Here is a 19,267-nt window from a genome sequence, read left to right as displayed (position 1 = left end):
ATCCAACCTCTTCAAGCCCAAGACCATCCGATGTGGATGTATTCGGGTCTTGAAGACTCCACTCGGATTCACCCGGAGGAGGTCGATGACGACACACTAGAGAAGTGGCTGTCGGGCATTACCGGAAACAAGGATAACCCCAGGGGAGCCAGGAGAGTTCCCCCATTCGACCAGTCTCATGCACCAGAGAAGGTCTGATTCTGAGTTTTTGCTTGTAATCTGAATTCACTCGCGCAGCTGCCTATACTGCGTCGACTGACTTTGTTCTCCCTGCTTTCTTTCAGGCCATTATCGAAATGTATTCAATGTCCAACGAAGAGCAAGAGCAAGCTCTGGAAGGCGAGGCGAGTGGCGGCGACAGTGGCGAGTGGACTTCCGACGGTGAAGGGGATGGAGGAAGCGACGACTCAAGCGATGGAGAAGAAGTCGAGTCGCCCCCTCGCAGGGAGAGGCGATCCAAGCTTGACCAAGAACGACCGAGCACCCGCGAAAAGGCAACTGCTCAGGCTGGTCAGTCTTCGAAGCGTCCTCGGATCTCTTCACCAACCCCGACTGAGAAGGCGCCAAAGCACCCCAAAGTTGCAGAGCCGAAGACTCGGAAGGCGTTGCCGAAGATCAAGATTGATATCCCCGTCGCTTCCGCGTGAGTGTCTCTCTTTGTATTCACTCGATGCTCCGCGCTGTTTGTTTTTCTTGTTTTAACTGGACGAACTTTGGAACCGTCAGCGCTGCCACTTCCGGGACCTCAGCTTACAGGGACGATGATGAGGTGATGGAGGATGTGGTCACTTCTAATCTGGGTATGATTTCTGCCATACTGTCTTTGTTCGGTCGATTCAACTGCAATGTGCATCATTGGGTGACGTGATTTTGGCAATTGAACTTTGCACAGCTCCCAACATTATTAACCTCCCCGATGATGATGAAGAGCCCAAGAGGTCTTTGACGAGGAAGAATAGGCAAGCTCCTGCAAGCGAGGCGCTACAGTCGACGCCGAGGGCGGAACCAGTTGTTCAAGACACTGGCGACGCCAATCGGGGTTCTGTTACCTTTGTCGTGCCACTGTCGAGTGCCTTGCCTTCTTCGTTGACTGCTCAGGCCCCTGTCGACCCACCTTCAGTTTTTGCGACCCATCATGTCCCAGAAGACGAAGTGAATGCTGCCAGGGAAGCTATACGCCAGGCGGGCGTCATGATGGAGAAGATGAAGATGGTGCGGGACGCCAGTCAGGCTGCCTACGACGCCAGCTCGGCTCTCCAAAGCAACGTTCAGGTTAGTTGGTCGCCGCTTGTTCTATTAGGATATGATATCTAAAGACTCTTTCCGAAAATATTTGCTCCGAAAATCTTTGCGTTAGTACACCCACTGGGTGCCTTGATTGAACTTTGAATTAGTGGGAGCACGCTGAGTGCACCCACTGGGTGTAGTCCCCGAGACTACGGTGGACTGCAGGCAGTCGACTGTAGTCTTTGTATTTTGTCGAGTGTAAACCGAACTGATAGTTTGTCTCTTCCACTCGGTCTGGTCGAGTGGGGTCAGAATCGGTGGGGGCACGCCAAGTGCACCCACTGGATGTAGTCCCCGAGACCGCGGTCGACTGCTGGCAGTCGACTGTGGTCTGAGTTCTTTCTCTCTTCTTTTTTTTTACTCCCTGCACTCGACTCCGGCGGGCCGGTCGAGTGGGATCAGAACCGATGGGGGCACGCAAAGTGCACCCACTGGGTGTAGTCCCCGAGGCTATGGTGGACTGCGGGCAGTCGACCGTAGCCTTAGTACTTATTGACTTTGTTGTTTTTCGCTGTAAAAATAACTTCTCCCCTTTGATTTCAGAAATCTTGTGATCTTGGAGCTCGCTTTGCTGACTTGGAGAAACAGCAGATCCAACTGAACCTTGACTTGGAGCTGGCCAAGACAGAGCTGCAAAGGGTCAAGGATGACGCCACTGGTAAAACGAATTTGTCGACTGGTCTGTCTTAAGCTTGAGTACCCTTCTGCTCTTTCTGAATCAGGCATCATTTCTTTGTAGAAAAACTGAGGGAAGCTCTGGCGAAGAAGGATCAGAATTTGAATGCTGCTCGAAAGGAGGCTGACGACAGAACCGCTCTAGCTGAACAGAAACTGGTTTCGGTCGGCTAGTTGGAAGAAGAGAATACCAGGCTGAAATCTGCTCTGAATGACGCCAACAAGGAGTGCTCACGCTGGAAGGAGAATCTCATCCTGGGCGAGAAGATGGAAAGCATTGCTCGCAGGAGAGACGATCTGGAGAGCTATCTGAGGAGCCTTGCCAAGAAGTTGTTCATCAAGCTTGAAGGTGCACATTTTGTTCCGACTGATTTTTTTATGTTGACTCAGTGTACAAAAATTGACTTATCCTTGGATCGTGAATGTAGAGTTTTGCCAGAACTTCGAGGAGGAGACTGGGCGGATTGAGCCAGGTTTGGACCCGATCAATTCTCCCGTAAAGATGAAACTGCCATGAATCTGCTCCGATTGGAATCCCGCATCGACGGTGTCGTGGACTACTTGGCTCGACTGAAGGTCGCCATGTCGCGAATCGACCCGGCACTTTGGCCAGAGACCACGCCCCAGAATGATCTCGAGTCCCTGATGACTCGACTTAACGAAATCCCTGATCGAGTGCAGGAGTGGAAGAAATCTTCTGCCCGGTGTGGAGCTGATGTGGCCCTGTCTCTGGTTCGCGTCCATTGCAAGGAGGTGTGTCAAGATAAGCTAGCGGCAATCAAGGTCGCCAACACCCAGAAGCATGACTTCCGATCTTTTATGGAGACTTTCATCGCTGCAGCCACTCGGATCGCCGACGGCGTCGACCTAGACGAGTTCGTCGAGCCTGCTAGTCCTCCTCCCGCGGAGTGAACAAACTTTTATGCCTCACCTTAAATTTGCCTCGGGATGCCGAGTGGTTTTTGTAACCGTTAAACTCTTTCGGGCTGAAAGCCCGAGCACTTCGATCTGTGGTCCGGAACCTTTAGGATTTATCTGAACTTGGTTTATCGTTAAATATCTTCATGAATCCCCCGTCGAGTGAGAATCGTTCTTCATTCGAGACAACTTTTGTATTTGTGGCGCAGCTCCGAAGGAGAAGGTGGTAGTCGACCTGCATCTTGTTACTGCAGAGCAGGACGGAGCGCACATTGTATTTGTGGCGAAGCTCTCAAGGAAAAGGTGGCAGTCGACCTGCACCTCGTTACTGCAGAGCAGGATGGAGCGCACATTGTATTTGTGGCGAAGCTCTCTCGCTTTTTCTTTACTCCTCTTTCCTCTTTTGGCTTTGTGACGAGGAGGGCAGCCGTCGTCATGGGAGGTGGGCCAAGCGTCCATGCACCGGGTGTACGCGCGGCGGTGCATGCTCCGGACCAGCGATCTGCGAGGGCGACACCATCTGCGCGTTGCCGGCCACGGGGGTGCGTCCAACTGGAGGCGTCAACTGCCATGCCGTCAGCGCGTCCCTCCGGTGCGGCGGCAGTGCGGCGGCGCTTGCGACCGCGGCGGCATGGACGGCCGCGTTCAGGTCCAGGGTCGGCCGCGTCCTCGTCAGCCCCGTTCCCATTGCCATCCCCCTCTCCGTCTGGGCGAGCTACAGGGCTGGCGGGGGCACAAGCATGGGCAGCTTCGGAGTGGACGAGCGCGTTGGCAATGGGCTACGTGAGGGTGGTGACAGTTGGGGCGGAGGAGGCAGTGCGGCCCGGAGTAACCTCGACGATCTCCAGCGTGGCGGCGCGGCGAATGGCAGCAGGGTCGTGCGCGTGTCCGGAGAGGCGGGACGTGGCCAGGTCGGCACAAGACCGCGTCTGAGGGTGGAGGCGCTCGATCCACATGCTGGTCCCGAGAATGTGCTCCGCTGTCGCCAAGTGCCAGGCCTGGGCGTGGATGCCACGAAGCTTGAACCCACCGAAGCCAGCATGGGCAAGCTTGCACCATGGGCGTAGCGACAGGGAGAAGCGCGGGTTGCGGATGTAGTGATCACCGTTCATGCGGTCTTTGGAAGCGCGGGATCCAAAGATGATCAGGAAATCTTCAGGCTTGTGGAGGTGGGTGGTGAAGTCGCCATCTTCGAAACCGAACATGGAGTAGAGGAGCTCGGCAACTTCATCGGCGGACCCCTAGGGCCGCGTTCCCATGATGGTGGCCACCATGGCCCGGCTCAGCACCTCTTCCGCATCCTCCATCTCAACAGAGCGCGACATGATGATGCGCGCGGGTTCAGCGGCATTCACGTGCACTGCCGGAGCAGGGGACGGGGGCTGGGGTGCAGCAGGCCTTGGGGCGGCGGGAGGGTCGCGGTCGACCTTGGGGCGGCGAGCGGGCCGCGACGGTGGTAGTCATCGCATCCGCGGGAATCATGGCCGGAGATGAGGCAGCGCCTGCAGCGGATGTCATTGGTGCAGTCGCGTACTCGGTGACGGGGGTCGAGGCTGTGGAAGCAGAGCCCGACGAGCTCCTCAGGGGGTGGGCTGCGCTGGCGCCGCGGCACGGGGCTCGGCTCCGGAGCACGGCGAGGTCGACGTCGGTTCCAGCGACGCGGTTGTTGCTAGCCGTCGGCGTCCATCGTGGCGCCGTACGAGATGCGGTGCACCTCGAAGTGGGGCCCGAGGCGGGCGGCGGCAGGCAGCCTAGGGGCCGCCGGCGCAGGGCCGCTGGTCGCCGGCACGGGAGCCACACGTCAGGCGGGCGGGGCGGGCGGTGGGGTCCGGGCGACGTCCCGATAGGAGCGAGCGGAAGCCGCGCTGTTGGACCCGGACCAGGACCAACGGCTGCTGCCGGAGGAGACGCGCTCATCGGAGAGGGAGCCGGCGGGGGAGGGAGGCGCCATGGTGGGCTGAGGGAGGAGGGCTACCATCGTGGAGTCGGCGGCGGCGAGGTTGGTGGCGTGGGGAGCTAGGGGAGCGGGAGGAGCGCTAGGAGCGGAGCCATACCTTTGCTTCGCTTAGTGGAAAGGTATGGAAAGCTTTTGCACATTCTCTAAGAAATAATGACTAATGTAGTCTCCAGCTGTATTTTTCTGTCATGCTCTTCACTCCAATTTTTGGTTCTGTAACGTATTTATTTCGTTCTGTTATTATTGTATGCACTCATGCTATGTTTGATCAGCTATCATATTTTCTTTTGGTTTTACCACTTCTGCCTAGCTACAAAGCTCACATCTTTAGCGAAATAGAACTCCCAGATTCCTTATTTATTTTATGTAGATACAACAGATAACCTAATGAACATTAATTCTTGTTAGCCTGAAGCAGTATTTTAAACTAGTATTAACTGAATGCGCATGAGATTAAAAGAAACAATGAAGAACAAGCAGCTTCAAGAAGGTAAATCTACCTGAATATAATGCAGAAGGGAAGAATTTTCATCCTGCTGATTCAAGCACATTGCTGGATAATAATACCTCAAACCCCTTTCAAGCTTAACAATTCGCTTTGTAAGATGCTGGGACGGTGGTAATGATTTGCAAACACTTGTGGATGAATTAAACAATATGCCTTCAGTATGCTGGACAACACTTTCCGCTTCGCTTGGTTCAATATTCCCTACAATCAATTGCATGCACAGTTAAGAATGACATAGAGCAATACAAAAAAGCAAATCATTTTTTCAATAAAGTACTCTGTTTTAAATTATAGGGCTAGCACATACTTCCTCCGTCCGGAATTAGTTGACGCTCAAATGGATGTATCTAGTACTGAAATACGTCTAGATACATCCGTTTGAGCGTCAGCTAATTCCGGACGGAGGGAGTATAAATTAAGAAGACTTAAGTTGGCAGGATGAAAGAATGCTGCCCACGAACATGACATATATTGTGATGGGAAAAGAGAGGGACATGGGTGGCTTCATGGGGACATGAACCAAATGGTCAGAGGTGAAAGTGGGGATTAATAGGGCTGCTGTGTGGTGGGTAGTACCCACCTGTTGTAATTAGGAGTAGAAAGATAATATAATTAGAGGGGTAAATATGTAAGCTAATGCTAAAAACTTATTGTGTGCCCTATAACTTGAAGGTTAACTTAAATATGCGCCTTAAAATCAAAATGGAGGGAGTACCAAAGAAAGATAGAGAGAACAATAAAGGCATCAAATAAGTTAATGACCAAATACAGAGATGTTCCAGTCTAGTATTGACAAACCTGCAAAATAACACTCTATAAATGTCTTTGCCAGCATACGAGGCAAGAAATCCTCTAAATTGCGAGCTTCAAGATTAGAAAGTGCAGCAAGTTCTTCATCCCAAGGCCAAGTTTGCTCCTCCAATATCAATGTGCAATTGTGCATTGCTTGCTGATATGGCTGCTGAAATTTAAAATTCTCATACCCCTTCGTTATAGTTTCCTGGCAACAGCAACAGAAGACAAACCCTTTCAGATCATATAAGATGCATATTATTCTAGCTTTCACTGCATCGCTGGGAAAGCAAACCGTAAAAAAAATCACCAAAATGCATTACAAAATGTCTGGATGCTCATTTTCCTCTTCCAGAACACCCTATACTAACCAAAACCATGTTGTGCTTAATCAAGTTAAAATTCTACAGAAGGTCAGGTATGCATATATAACAGCACCCTTTCTGTATTCTCTCCATGGAAATATAATAACACATAAACATATGTGCCCATGTATATGCCATAATTGTATTGCATACATACTCGGCTTCACCCGCCAAATACCACCTTTGTACAAATAGTCAAATACAAACATTTTCTGTCCAAAAAATAACCTAATAAAAAAGAGCACCAGATGATAAGTATTGTTCTAATCTTCACAAGGTGCATTAATGCACAGAGCTAGCAGTGACATGATTGCTAAACTACTCATGTGTATTTTAATACAACAATATATTAGCATGTAATTTGAATTCATCGATGGTTGAGGAAAAGAGCATTCACTCCAAGCAAGAACAGTTCCTGTAGGAAAGGCTTATTAAATAACAATTGTAGTAATAAAGAAAAATATAGCTCCACCAAGTTCGAAGGCAATAGATGGTGTTTTCCCAAGTTCACTTTGAAAAAGTATTGATAATAATACACACGCCAAAAATATTATGCATCTAATTACTGCATTTTCCACAACAGAAGTAACTCTGGCAAGGATTAACGAATCACCTACGTGTTATCTGATTTCCCTACCCAGCAGAATAAATAACAACAGAACTTGCCTCCAGAGGACAAGTTAATAACCAAAAATCAGAAAACAGCTTATACTGAAACACTGGGTCCACTGGCCATTACCTTTATCACAGAAAAGCGGTCAATCTTAACTTCAAAGTCTGCAATTTTGCCAATAACAGTGTCCAGAAGGGTTCTCATTTTGTCATTATAGCCAACCATAGTAACCTATAATCAATCACAAATATTGGATGCTCAGAAAAAAAGAGAATAATTCAGTAAGACACATATCATATGCACACTATTGAATAATAAATCCCAAAACATCCATGATCATAAGTAAGATGTGTGCATACAACCTGGCCATTGCTTTTAATAACAAGTACAATTAACAGGAACCACATGTTAGTTTGCTCGATCTTTTCCACCATAAGAACTATTGTGATGTTTCGAACACTGTACCTGATGTGAAACTTGGTACATATAAGATATCTACCTTGCAGTGGATGACCAGAGAACAGACATGGATGTGAGAACTTGGGGGGTTAAGCTATATACAGAGAGAAATATTTTTCTTGTTTATTTTTTTTTCGAGAAAACGCAAATAGCTTTTGCGTTTCATTGCATTGGAAAGATAGGGAATTTACCTCCTCCTAGGAGGCATTTTCACAGCCGCCATGGGCTCAGTGGACATCCCAAGATGATGGCAAAACGACCCTGAGCCCTTGAGCTCCGGCCTTTGCCCAACATCGGGCCTCGTCCTTAATCGTGTCTAGAAGCTCATTGAGCGAGGGGCTAACATGGTCAAAAACGCACGCATTTCTATGCTTCCAGATCATCCACGGCACCAAGAGCGCTGCGGATTTCAGCGCCTTGCGTAGAGTGGGCGGTGTGAACTCCTTCGCACGCAGCCACCAGTCCATAAGCGAATCATCGTGCTCGGGTGTCGGCGCCGGCAAGCGCAGCCAAGATAGGACCTCGTGCCATGTCTGCCTGGTGAATGGGCATGTGAGCATCAAGTGTCTGATCGTCTCCGGTTCCTGGTCACACAGCAGGCACCGCGGGTGATGCTGCAGGCCGCGGCGCGCGAGTCGCTCGGCAGTCCAGCAGCGGTCTTGGCAGGCCAGCCAATGGAAGAACTTCACTCTAGGCGGCGCCCAGGTCCTCCAAATGAGCTTCCAAGAGTGGCAGCCCCTCGCTCCATGGAATGTTGCCCGGTAGCATGACTGGGCCGTGTATGTGCCACTAGTGGTCCAGCTCCAAAGTAGCTTGTCCGGCACGTTGGACAGCTGGATGTGCTGCACCAAGTGCCAAAGCTTGAGGTACTGACCGATCTCAGGAAGGCCTAGCAGACCTTGGATGTCACGTGCCCATAGGTTGTTGGCCATGGCCTCCGCCACCGTTCTCGTCTTCCGGCGCTGCTTGGGGATGCACTGAAAGAGCATGGGCACGAGCTCACGGACGCCCTGGCCGCCAAGCCAGCGATCTTCCCAGAAAAGTGCGGTCCTTCCATCTCCGAGGGCCATGGTCGTCGAGGCGTAAAAGAGCGCGCGCTCCTCCGAAGTGAATTGCAGGTCTAGCCCTTGCCATGCTCTGTCCGTGTCCGTGCGAGCTAGCCATAGCCAGCGCAACCGTAGTGAGAGTCCAGTGCGCTCCAGGTCCCGGACGCCCAGCCCACCATACTCAAGCGGTCGGCAAACCCGGCGCCAATTCACGTGGCAGTGACCACCAAGAGCATCCACACGGCCGGCCCATAGGAACCCACGCTAGATCTTCTCAAGCTGCTTTAAGGTTTTCTTTGGGGGCGCGAGCACGAGGAGTTGGTGGATAGGTATGGCGTTGAGTACCGACTTGACAAGCGCAAGTCGTCCAGCTTTGTTCATCAGCCAAGCCTTCCACGAGGGGAGCCGGCCCGCCACCGCATCGACGAGGGGCTGCAGCTGAGCCGCAGAGGGGCGGCGGGTGGTGAGCGGGATGCCTAGGTAGGTGACCGGCAAGGTCGCGACGGGGCACCCAAGCAGCTCCACCAGCCCCTCGGCGGAGTCGTCGCCATGTATGATCGTGACCGAGCTCTTGGCGTAGTTCACCCGTAGCCCCGATGCCGTGCCGAACACGTCCAGGATGCCTTTGACAGCGGATACCTCCTCAAGAGTGGCATGGCCAAAGAGCATCACATCGTCGGCGTAGTGAGAGATCACCGGAATGGCACGCCGGGGGTGTAGCTGCTGGAGGATGTCAGACTGTAGGGCGTGGCGCATCAGCCTTCCAAGAGTGTCCACCGCCAACACGAAGAGCTGTGGGGAGGTGGAGTCGCCTTGCCTCAGCCCGCGGCGGTGCCAGATCGGCGGGCTGGGGTCTCCGTTGAGCATGACCCGAGTGCTTGCCGAGGATAGCAGGATGGCCAGCCATTCTCTGAATCGGTCCCCAAACCCATATTGGCGCAACACCTCAAAGAGGAAGGGCCAGGATATGGAGTCAAAGGCACGAGTGAGGTCGAGCTTGAGCATGATCCTGGGCGCGCCAAGTTGGTGCAGCATCTTGAGGGATTGCCGGACAAGGGTGAAGTTGTCGTGAAGAGTACGTCCGGCAATGAACGCGTTCTGGTTGCGGCTGACGAGGCTGTCGAGCTTGGGGGCGAGACGCAGTGACAGGACCTTCGCGAAGATCTTGGCCACTATGTGGATCAAGCAGATCGGCCGGTAGTCTCCGAGCTGCTGAGCGTCCGCGCGCTTGGGCAGCAGGGTAAGCAGCGCTTGGTTGAGCCTGCTAAACCCGCGCCCGCGCAGCGTGTACAACAGCTCGAACACGCTCCAAATGTCGTGCCGTATGATGCTCTAGCAAGCACGCAGAAATTCCGCGGTGAAGCCGTCCGGCCCGGGCGCTTTTCGCGCTGGCATGCGCTTGACGGCCTCCCATATCTCCTCCTGGCTGAAGGGCTCGTCGAGGCATGTGAGGTCGCTGGGTATAATGAGTTGGGAGAGATCAAGCGTGTGTTCTCGGTCCACGGCAGTGCCCAGCAAGCCATCAAAATGCATGAACGCCGCGCTGGCCATCTCCTCATGATCGGTGAGCACCTGGCCGTCGACGACAAGACTGTGAATGCGATTCTTTTGCCGTCGGAAGGAGCATTGCCTGTGGAAAAAACTCGTGTTGGCATCGCCGTCCTTGAGAGTCGCGATGCGGGCTCGCTGCCTGGCGATCGTGCGCTCGATGGAAGCCATGCCCAGGTAGGTGACCTTAAGCTGCTTGCGAAGCCACTCCTCCGGAGGCGAGAGTGCCCGGTCCTCACGCGCCTTGTCAAAGCGCAGGATCAGCTCGCGGGAGATGACAAGCTTCTCCCGGATGTTGCCCGTGGACTTGGCGCTCCAGCTGGATAGGCGGCGGGCAGTGGCCTGAAGGCGCTTGACCAGCCTCCGGAAGGGGTCGTCGTCGTGCACCGAGCTCCAGGCCGTGGCAACGGTGTCATGGAAGCCGTCCAGCCGAAGCCAATAGTCCTCGAAGTGGAAGCGCTTGCGAGCCGTCGGCATGGGGGAGCAATCCAGCAACAACGGACAGTGGTCCGACACGACCGAAGCGAGACATCGGAGGTGGCACTCGCCGTGCGCATCTTCCCAATCCGAGGTGCAGAGGACGCGGTCCAGGTGCACCAGCGTGGGCGGCGACTGCTCGTTCGACCACGTGAAGCGGCTTCCATTGAGATAGACCTCCTTTAAGGCGAGGTCGTTGATGACGCGGCGAAATTCTTGTTTATTTCACATGGATACACTGATATCCATTTTTAGAGGGATGACTAGACTTGAGCACTAAGGAATGATCTGTAATGGAAGAGATCTCTATTACATGGAAACTAAAATATATCTGCAAGGAATTAACACCAACCAGGAAGCCGACTCAAAGTGTCCAACTACATTACCATATGGTTGCTACAACAACTAACACCAAATCATCATCTGAATCAGCAATGAAGAAAAAAATAGTTTCTTCTACAACTTAACATAACTAACCTGAAAACCGGTGTCGTTCGGCCTAACAGCATAATAAAGACCAGCAACTTCAGCATCATAAGCTAAAAGCAAAGCAAAAGTAGCTGGATTATTGCAACAGGCAATGAAAAAAAAAACGCAAAATAATCAGGAGATAGCTCTGCACAGCATGAAGCAAGAAGTCATCGGGTGACTATGTGCTTTACCCATCAATGTTTCACGATGTATGGAACAGTCTTAGGATGACTGTAGGCACCCAAAAAAAATCTTAACTCCACCGACCCCTGCCCCGTCCCACAATTGTTTTCATATATCGATCTACCACTTGAAAGAGCGGATCATGGCGGTAGTGTGTAAACAGAATGAAACAAAAATCTTCCTACCACATGACCTATCTGAAATTGACTAACACAAATAGAAATCCAGATATTGCTGGACCAACTTAATCAACAATGCAGTAAGAATAATGCATTAGAAATCTATAAGTTACTGATACACACCATAATCATTCAAATAATCCATCAGCAACCTAGTGAATACGTCAGTATGAACTGATGATTCAGGGGAGCTATTGGACAGAGGACAGTGGAAATCCATCTTGATGAAGACCTTGGGTGTGAAGAACATTGTATCGGGCTTGTACCACAATCTGGAAAACAGTGTTTTCCTCAGCATGCAAGGAAAACTTGTCTGAATAAGCCAAAAAGATAAAATGTCAGTTTATAATAATAAAATTAGGTACATAGTTGGCTGAAAATAAATACCTTTTCCTCAACATTTTTCAATGAAAGATCAGTTGGAATGAAGATATTAGGTTTTGGCAGGTGTAAATCTTCGTTGGGAGCATTTTCTACCCATTTCTGCAACACAAATATTTAACATAAGAAACTATATTATTTTTGTATCCAGGAGTTGGAGAATAAAATAAGAAGCGTGGCATCCAAATGTCTACCTGCATAATGGAAGGAGGCACTGCTTCAACACAATATGAAGTACCATACCAAGGTTCTGTTAAGTCTGTATGCCCTTCAAATAATTTTGACTCCCAGAATATTCTGAAAGGAGATACAGAAAATAGTCAATATTAAAAAATAATCCCATAAGCAAATATGTATTTGGTCAAGGAAAAGGAGAAAAGCAAACCAAAGGTAGGAATAAATTCATGCTGCAGAAAAGGAGAGAAGAAAGCGCATGACCCTTGAACGGATCAAGGAAAATTTCAGACTCTCAAGGGTTTTTGAATTAAATAACAAAATTAACATCCACTTTTTTGTGAGAATAAACATCATATTTATGGTAATTGGAAATCATCTTCAGTGCATCATCTTTCTGGCTATAGCTTCTTTTGCTAGAAAAGAACCTTACTAACATTAAAAAATGTCTTATTGTTCACTAAATCAAGACAAAAAATGAATCTTCATCAACAGCTACATGTAACAATCTGCCAAATTCTCCTTCAAAAGCTCGAACAACCAATTGGAGAGAAACATAAATAGAAATACAGGATCTTTGTTACTGTTAACCATTGAAATATGTAACTGAACCACAGTGGTACCCGTTTCTGCCGAAAGCATTTATGCATCAGATTTCGTCATGAATCATGATAATTGACTTATAAATGACACACTTCATTTTAGTTCATACTGGTTGAGAAGTTCTATTGGATAGTGGCTACATGATTTGCTTATATGCTCCCAATAAGCCTTGGAAATAACTCTTATCTTTTGTATACAGGAAGAAAGTATCTTTAGATATCCAAATGTGGTGACCTCTAGGAGTCATCAAACACAAACGATTTTATGAATGATGAAGGGAGAGGCAAATTTAAGAACATGGTTTCACATTATTTCCCGATAATAGTGGACTGGAGCATATAACTGACTTAAGTAACAAAATCATCAGCTTTTAACTAGCATGTGTTGAGCATAGAATGAGCGTGAAAGTATCGGTAACTTCATTTTGAATCAGAACAGGAGAACCTGATATGGCAACTTGGCAAGAGTTCTCTAAATGCCTACCTAACATTCTCTGTAGTCAATTCATTTAGCACCTTCTGAATAGCATCTGGTGAAAACTTTGATGGTACAGACGACGCGATCAGCCAATCTTCTGGTGGAAAAATCTACACAGATGAACAATGAGGAAAAACATGATAAATGGCCAAAATCAGAAAAACTCATGTACCACTTATGAAGAAACATTTTGGCAGAACTACTTGGAATGGAATTAGAACGTTCCAATTCATAAGAACGTTACATACATAGCTCAAGAAAAAGCTTCAACATTATTTTATTGTGCCTACACTGGAAAGGACACACGAACCTAGATGTGCAACACAAACCGATTATTTTCCAGGAAAGGCAATTAAAGAAGGTGCTTCAACCAGAACATTGGTTTGCACCCAATTCTTTCCCACACAAACATGCGACTGACAAAACAGAATAATAGGAACAAACTGATAGTAGAAAGAATGAAAAAGGCAACAATATCCATCTGATTAAAAAAACCTAAGTAATAATAAGATTTTGAGTGAGTTATCTCGGAATTGTTTGCTCTCAGACAACGCATTTAGGGTGGAACAGTTTACTCAGAGACAAGCAAGAAAGAATCTAGGGCGCACATGCACGCAACAAGAAATAAGAATTTGAATAGTCAAAAGACTATGGAATTAGATTGTGTCAATTTCAAACTTCCTACATGCAAATACAAACAAAAACATGACTCATGATAATACGAGGAGATACAATTTATGAGAACCAGGCAACATATATGTCCAAAGAAACAACTAGAATATACCTGCATGTTTGAGGAAATATTGACAACATAATTGCTAGGAGGGCTCTTGTCTCGATAGTGGAATCCCATCTCGCAGATGGCTAGAAGCTTCACAGTCCAAAAGAAAGTAACGCAATTAATAAGCATCAGGCTAAACGTAATTTTTTTTGAATCTATGTGATGCCTAAAATCAGTTTAGTCATTAGCATTTACCAGTCCGTAATATGTTTCCTTTACTCCAGTTTAAATTGTTAGTGATACAAAATAAACTGTTTCAAGGCAGCATACATGTTTCGTTTGAGTAATAGAAAAGATGCAACTTATATATCCTCAGTCCAAATGTGCTTGTTTAGCAAGACCAACAGCAGCAATTAGGAGATACTCACTATAAACCTAAGTGAAGGCAGCGGCTAATTAATACTGGTACGTATCCGAGCAATCGATCATGCAGTGATTTTTTTTTTTGCGGGGGCGGGGGGGGAGTTAACGAGATTTATGACAAATTAAATTCACCTCATCAAAAATCCACTTTGGAGTTCCAGAGGTCTGAAGCAATGTAATGTATCTGAACAGCAACCCAACGACATCCTCCATGTGTTCTATCATCAATGATATCGATTATCAAATAGGCGTACCACTCACAATTCAAAATTTCAGTGTCAAATGGCCTTTCTTGAATGAGAACTCACCATGGCCTACATCTGTGAGCTGTATAACGACACTGAAGAAAGAGAAATCATAACTCCAATCCCCTTCCCCTGCTTCCAAACTCATAGCCCATCCTGGAGAATTTAACAGAATAAAGAGTTAATCCGGGTAACCACTGTGAAATATCAGAACAGATATGCTTCCATAGGTGAAGAATGACCAAGTAAATCATATCAACCAACGGAACACTAAGTTGAGATTAACACCAACAGAGGGATTTATACAGCAGTAGCTCCATATCTGAGGTTTTACTTTCCACGTATTGCGCCTGTGGGATGTATTTGCTCTTTCCTTTGTTGCATGTTCGAAAAATAATAATAATTTAACATTCAACTCTGACACTAAACACCATATTAGCCGCTTAAAATACAAACTAAAAAGAACTAATGACTCAATAGACTTGATATGATGCTCAATACGAGAGAGAAAATTAGCTTTGTATGTAATACCAACTGAAAGCGAAAGGAGTTTTTCTATATACAGGGAAACCCAAGACATTATATTAAACTGTACAGCAGCATGTACGAAAGGATAAGAACCAAGCTATGCCCGATAGATTGAGACACTAAGCCTAATTAGAAATCAGTCAGCCCACAACTGAAAGATCAAGACTTTCTTGAAATCAAAATGCATTAACCATCAGTGCATGCAAACCAATAAGGCATTAGCATAAGCAGTAAAGAGAGAGACAAAAATTAGACTCCTAGTAAATCTTGCCGCATGCTAACAATAACATTTGATAGGCTTCGTCTGCGTTTGGCATTAAGGTGGATTAAAATAATCCCGTCAGACCGATCAATTTTTGCCTATTTTAGTGTTTGTTTGACCACATTTTGAGAACTTTTACTGCTAATTTCCTACGGCAGATTATAAAATAAGCACAGCACAGCAGAATTCAGCAACTGCAAACTGCACATTAACAATAACGCAATTCTGGAAATAAGAAGCATAAATCTCGTTACTTCAAATAGCCAAGAGACTTACCCAACTTTTTTAGTATGTAAAAGAGAGATCCTTCTCCTTCATGACCGATTAGATGGCTCACATACCTACAAGGACCTTCCTTGTAATGCCTAACATTTGGAGTGATTGGCCACAGTATTCGCAAAGTATGACCTTGTTTTATAGGAACCGCTTTAACAAGGATCTGCGAGTTATGAGCTATCAAATAAATCTGATCCAGTGGTGCACTTGAATTGTAAATTCATTGTAAGCAAATGTAAACCTGGAGATCTTTGCTTGAACATGGATGACCAGGAAAAGAAAAGTGCTTCCTCCCAACGTTCTTGATATCACAGAACTTACTTTCGACAAGGGTTTGGATGTTGTCAAGACTCTCTGCAAATACAGCAGATATAAGGCGAAATCAGAAATATGGAGAATTTGTAAGGAAATGAAAAAGGTTGTAACATGGTCCGACAAAAAACCTTTTCCATACACAGCAAGCTGCATCAAGTTGGCTGAGTAGTGTGAATCATAGAAATTAATAAGCTCAGCCCTTGTGTCCAATCCTTTCTCCTTTGGTTTAACCTCCAGTGTGTCCCAATTTCCTTGATGATGCATGGGCAGAAAATTCGTCAGAAAACGACAAGTGTTCACCTTTTCTCCCAAGTAGCAAAAATGTTCAGCTCACGTCAAAATTTCCATGACTTTTCATAACTTCCATGGCCCTAAGTGTTGTCTATGTCTCCAGTTTACAGCTTTGACCACCAATAAATAAAATATTAAAACAATTTAGTTTCGATGACCATTCTACAGAAAAAAAATGTTCGTATGGCCACACTAAATCCATCTACATATGTTTGTGGTAAAATAAATCAAATTTTAACTGCACTATGCTGGACCAACACTTGCTTTAGGGACAGAAGGGAGTACCACTGACGATAAAAAAAATGAGGGCATTGTACACCCACCCAAAGCAATCGAAGACCAGTTATTCTTAAGGTTGCAGTGAAGTACTACCATCGTCCTGGTTTATTAGTCCCCCTCGTATTTAGAGTCATATTTTGACTAGGATTTTAACTGATAAATATATGTTATACATAGCAAAAATAGTATTATCGGAAACTATGTTCAAATACGAATCCAACGATATGATTTTAGGTTACATGCATTAACATTTTGTTAGTTAAATCTATGGTCAAAACTTGGCACAAAATACGAAGGGGACCAATAAACCAGGACGGAGGTAGTACTTTTCTTTTGCTATTAACAAGATTGTAATATTGAAGTGAAAGTTACAACAGTATGGCTTTGTTTCGTGCGGCATGACAGTAATATTAAGATAATAATATAAAGATGAAATAAATATTAGGTCGCAAGAAAGATTATAGTTTCAATGTCTCATGGATGCATAAAAATCAGACACTGGGCATTGATATGGAGCTAAAATACCCACCAGTGCTGAACTTGTGATATGGGTGGTTATTCGAGCAAAGATGCTTCTGGAGCTGAAACCAAAAGAGCATAGATGAGGAAAAGAAAACAAACAAAAAAGTCAATGACATGAAATACAACTGCAAGCACCAAATTAGGAAGGACTGCTTAGTGCCTACAATAATTGGACAACTTGGTCGCAATGACACAATCACATGCAAAACGAAGTGGCCTTTGTCTGTACCAGTAATAGGCACGAGACAGGTCGTGCTTAAAATGGTTTACAATGTGCTTTAGAGTTCAGACTGGGCATTTAAGTATGTGTAGATAGGTGTATTATCATGTTGTCAGAAGATTCAATTCTGAAGATGAACTTCGGCTATTTATCCTGCTAGACTGGGTGTCTGTCTTGCTATATCCATTCTTCCACCAGACGTATGGTTTCCAGAGGGATATGTTCCCCTTATCCTCATGGCTATCTCAGCCAGGACTGTAATCATTATAATCACAGTAGAGCCTTAAGTTGTATTAAGAACACTTTTTTGAGTGATATTAGTCTTACTGGACTAGGATTTCTTACATTGTGCTCTTAAGGATTCCCAGATAAACTGAGCCCGGGAAGCTGCTTGAGTTCAGCATATAAAATGATAGGCAGTCTTAGTAACAAAAATGAAGAAGCACAAGTAGTACAGGACACATAGCAATTCGCTAGTCACATTGCATCACAAAACAAATACAAAAGTTCATCCTATTTCTTGCGGGGAGGTATGATAGAGTATCAGAACTAGAATATTAAATTATCATCAACTCATTATATCCTAGCAATGAAGAACCTTTAGAATGAGTGATACCTATAGAGCAAAGACACTTGGGGTTGAGGACATTGATACCTCAATAAAGATAATACAGGAGATAAGTTTTAACATTTCTGGCTGAACATAACGCCATGCTCGTAGCAAGGTAAATCGCAAATCAAACCAGATATAAAACCATATGTCAAGCACAGTTGTCATGGGGAACAACTGCATTGTCCAGTGATGCAACACCCATTAGGACCAACAAAGCTGTCCCTAAAAAGTGAGAAACAATTAAAGTGACTCTAAACTCTGGTTATTTAATTATTAATTACTCTGTTGAGGGCCTTTATTATAATCACAGGTCACAACCCTCCAAACAGTTACCAAATGGTACACATGTTTCTGGAAAGGGTCCCTAGCTTCATGGCATACAGAACAAGGAGAAAATAATTGAATTGCAATATGATACTTTGAAAACATTTAGTATGAAACAGAGTCCAAAATTGTTGAAAATGATTTCTGAATTTAGTAAAAAATTATTGTCACGACTCCAAAATGCCAGAATACCATCCAACTTTAACAAAATAAGATTTCTATCAGCAAGCTGTTTGTTGATTCAAATAAGCCTGAAAACTGGGAGTACCTGACTCATTCGCCATGGATCTGACAATAGATTTTTCTGGTTTTCTGCCAATGAAGAAAAATAGAAAAATTAGAAGCTGGTCCTCTCATTAGAATCAGCAGAAAAGGTAAGAGACAACATATACCAGAGTCAACAGCTTTTATTTCCCTAAGGGTTGCATCAGGGGACATCAATGGCTTTATAAAGAATTGTGCGAACCTGAAAACAAGAGACAAGATGGAACAGGAATTAGCTTTTGCAAAACAAGGACAAGAAGGTAGAAAGAAAGAAACAGAAGGTACCTATCTAAAGCATCATCCAGGCTGTCATTGTTCACATCAAAATAGAAGTTTGTGTGTTCAGAGGTTGTAAAGGCATTTGTCGAACCACCATGCTACAAGAAACACACATATTAGCTAGCTAATGGTTATTGATTAATAACAGAGGATCCACCTAAGATGGTAATATCAGTGTATGAACTATGAATCTGAAAAATAGCTAAGCCTCCAAGCAGAAGCTTTCCTACTAGCATTGTTGATGGTTTACAAGGCTTGACCTATGCCTGGCAAAATACCAGTGGTATACCATATGTTAGGACTTAGGACCATAGTTTAGGCACTGCCACAGCAGCAATTTTCTCAGTTTCCTCAATAACAGGACATTGTGGCCACATATATCTGAAAAGAACTATATATGGAAACCAACCAGCACCCTATGATGATAAAATCATAAAAGAAGACTGTCCCATGATCAAGTAGATAATAGATTAGTTGCTCAAATTTTAGTCTATTCTGATGCCTGCTGCTTCTGGATAACTAGAATCCTTAAATATAGAATTGTTTTGCAAGGATCACACTATGTTCAAACTTCAAAGTCATGTTGCTGTTT

At 45.9% G+C, this 19,267-nt stretch overlaps 1 protein-coding gene across 1 annotated transcript in view; it reads right to left on the bottom strand.

The window, feature by feature from the left end:
- Window positions 1-19,267, bottom strand: part of LOC125536561 (insulin-degrading enzyme-like 1, peroxisomal) — a 32,339-nt gene that overhangs the window by 10,534 nt on the left and 2,538 nt on the right. The window contains exons 4-21 of the mRNA XM_048699796.1: window positions 18,682-18,773; window positions 18,525-18,598; window positions 18,401-18,444; window positions 16,983-17,034; window positions 16,012-16,134; window positions 15,810-15,922; window positions 15,569-15,731; window positions 14,566-14,658; window positions 14,390-14,475; window positions 13,898-13,984; window positions 13,120-13,223; window positions 12,054-12,156; window positions 11,866-11,961; window positions 11,602-11,791; window positions 11,123-11,184; window positions 7,242-7,346; window positions 6,144-6,345; window positions 5,338-5,546 (exon numbers count right to left, since the gene is read on the bottom strand). Coding sequence (XP_048555753.1) covers window positions 5,338-5,546; window positions 6,144-6,345; window positions 7,242-7,346; window positions 11,123-11,184; window positions 11,602-11,791; window positions 11,866-11,961; window positions 12,054-12,156; window positions 13,120-13,223; window positions 13,898-13,984; window positions 14,390-14,475; window positions 14,566-14,658; window positions 15,569-15,731; window positions 15,810-15,922; window positions 16,012-16,134; window positions 16,983-17,034; window positions 18,401-18,444; window positions 18,525-18,598; window positions 18,682-18,773 — 1,998 coding nt within the window. The remainder of the gene's footprint in view (window positions 1-5,337; window positions 5,547-6,143; window positions 6,346-7,241; window positions 7,347-11,122; window positions 11,185-11,601; window positions 11,792-11,865; window positions 11,962-12,053; window positions 12,157-13,119; window positions 13,224-13,897; window positions 13,985-14,389; window positions 14,476-14,565; window positions 14,659-15,568; window positions 15,732-15,809; window positions 15,923-16,011; window positions 16,135-16,982; window positions 17,035-18,400; window positions 18,445-18,524; window positions 18,599-18,681; window positions 18,774-19,267) is intronic.

Source organism: Triticum urartu, chromosome 2, assembly GCF_003073215.2.
Source record: "Triticum urartu cultivar G1812 chromosome 2, Tu2.1, whole genome shotgun sequence".
NCBI classification, from domain to species: Eukaryota; Viridiplantae; Streptophyta; class Magnoliopsida; order Poales; family Poaceae; genus Triticum; species Triticum urartu.
The sequence above is the reverse complement of the archived record's forward strand: the minus strand, read 5'-3'. Positions and strand labels throughout refer to the sequence as shown.